The sequence below is a fragment of the Dipteris shenzhenensis genome, chromosome 13, assembly GCF_047967505.1.
Source record: "Dipteris shenzhenensis isolate YYH24624 ecotype China chromosome 13, Dip_SZ_1.0, whole genome shotgun sequence".
Lineage (NCBI taxonomy): Eukaryota > Viridiplantae > Streptophyta > Polypodiopsida > Gleicheniales > Dipteridaceae > Dipteris > Dipteris shenzhenensis.
The window spans coordinates 6,011,737-6,014,267 of record NC_141608.1 but is presented as its reverse complement, the minus strand read 5'-3'; the positions used below and the strand labels follow the sequence as shown (position 1 = coordinate 6,014,267).

At 41.2% G+C, this 2,531-nt stretch overlaps 1 protein-coding gene across 1 annotated transcript; it reads right to left on the bottom strand.

Moving 5' to 3' along the window:
* Positions 1–572: 572 nt before the first annotated feature.
* LOC147894954 (uncharacterized) lies at positions 573–983 on the bottom strand. Its single transcript, XM_087384270.1, has one exon. It carries the CDS (start codon positions 981–983, stop codon positions 573–575), a length of 411 nt encoding a protein of 136 aa, XP_087240396.1.
* Between the last annotated feature and the right edge of the window lie 1,548 nt (positions 984–2,531).

Below are 2,531 nucleotides of genomic sequence, written 5' to 3'. Positions count from 1 at the left end.
GTGTTGCGAATGTAACTCCTGCCTTTTCTATTGTGGAGATGGATTCGGTGAGAAGTGTGTGAGAGGATGGAAATGGTAAAAGGCTTGCACCTCAAACGATCAATCTAAGATCATCAAAAATTATAATAGATATGAAGAAGAGGAGATAAAATCTAACGCCAAAATGTAGACTAATTCGACTATACAGAAAGGCGTACATCTAATAGCCTGGGGCAGCAAAAGAGGCAGCGCGTTAATGCACTGCCTCTTTTGCTGCCCTAGGCTGTCCAACTGCCACCACAATGAGCCAGGCAGTCCAACTCTTTTACTGCCCCAGACAATGAGCCAGGCAGTCCAACTGCCACCACAGTGAGCCAGACAGTCCAACGCTTCACTCTTACCGTTATGCTTGCATTCTTACGATTTGCCTCCCTAAGCTATGGTCATTGAATTTCTAAAGAGAAAAGAGTACTTACCTCAAAGCTCTTTGCTCGTTGAAGGCTACAAGGAGGTCGATGTCGTTGAAGTTTGTTGAAAGCCACAAGCAGGAAGTGGGGGTGTGAGAAACGTAATGGCGAAAATCGAGTACGGGGTCACGAGTGAAAGCCTTCATCCTTCTCATCCATGAGAGAATACTTGGCCGAATCCCATGACTTGCTACGGAAATACAGTGCAGCATCCAAGAACGCATCCTGCACAAGATTTGTCTGAAAACTCAAGCTTGCCTCCAGCATTTCGAAAACATCTTCTATGCTATTTGATAGCCCAGAGCTTATCCACAGGCGCACATAGACTCTTTTCCACTCATCTTTCTTGCGCCTCTCCTCTTCCTCGAAGTAGGATCCATACACCTTTAGTACCAACGGAAGGCTGCCGCACAATGGCCGCACTATCTTCTTCACAAGTTCCTCGTATCGGTGCAACACTTTCCCTTTCCGCAAAGCTCTCTGCACGAACAGTTGCTCTACTTCTTTCTCTGTCAATAGCGGAGGTCGGAATGCCATATATGCATGTCAATCTATGCCATTTCTTCTATGGAGCGTGTGCAAAGCTTACCCAATGCATTGGCCACGGCTTGGTTTCGGGAGGATGGTAACAGGTAGCTCGATGCCAGAAGAACGCTGGCTAGATGTTCAGGAAGTAACGCCTTCAAATGCTCCTCTTTCCACACATGCTTCGTAACATATTATGAACAAGCAAAGCCGAGCTAGTATCAGGAGTTATGCTTCATAACATAGTGTCTTCTAACCAAAGCCGAGCTAGTATCAGGAGTTAGGCAAACAAAGGAACCTCATATGAGCCACCAAATCTTCATCAACATCGTTGAATTGAAAAGAACGTGAACCATCATGATACAAGCTAAAGATTGTGATGGACGATGTTTCTTAAAGCTTCAAAATTGGATACTTGAGTTGGCGGTGAGGTAAGTGAGGCTCAGAATAAGATACTTCAGAATCAGATACTTGAGTTGTCATTAACTACATACACATGCTTTCTATATAAAAACATTTTTAAGGGAATGAAGCGGTGCAATAATTAAGATATGGCAGGTAAGTGAGGCTCGCCAAAATAAGGCAGGTATATGTGGTGGCAGTGAAGGGTATGGATCAATAGGGTATGGGATGGTGGTGGGTAAGATGAAGTGGTGAGGTGATCACTTAAACTAGTGGGTAAAGGCAGGTGATTAGTAATTACACAGTGTTGCTTTTGATCATTAGTTTCAATAAAATAGATAAATTAAGAAGACAAATCGTTAGGACAGAAAGGAAGGAGTCGACATCACTAAACTTTTGAACTGTGGGAAGATGAGAGGGTAGGAATGGAAGGGGGTGGGAAGCATTTGGGGGAGGAGATAGAAGCATAGGGAGGGACCTGTCAGGATAGAAAGAGAGATAAAATCACTTCTAGGCTGGATAAAAAGAGAGAGAATTTGACCCAGCCCTTCCTCATAATATCTCCAAATTTTGCAGGCGATTTTGTAGTAACAATTTTGTAGGCGATGGCAGGCCTGGTCATTATTAGACGGTAGGAGAAGATGTGGGTATGGGTAATGCCAGAAACTACATAACCCTTGTAATAGTGAGGAGAACACCTTATAATGACTCATGATGGAAATAGTAATATTGCTCGTTCATGCAAATGTGAAGTAAACTAACACATTTTGATAGTTTTCATTTTAGATATGGATTTGAAGATACTACTCATTCTAACTATTGCTAGTAAAATATAGAAATTATAAATCTTTAATTTTTTTCTTGATATTTTAGTCTTTTAATACCAATATATAAATTTGAAAGTTACTTCTCTTTTTATTCATTTATATTAAATGTACACCCTTACTGAATGAAATGCATGGAGGCGTCATTCAAGTTACTATATGCATGAAGGCATCTTGTTCAAAGATTACCATTATTCTAAACAAATAAATACATATTGTTCAATAAAGACTTGCAGTTAAACGACCACCTTGGATGCTAATAGTGACATCCATTTGCATTTGACACTTACAGAGATGAACTTGCTTCTTCTCTTCTCTCCCATAATCCCTCTCA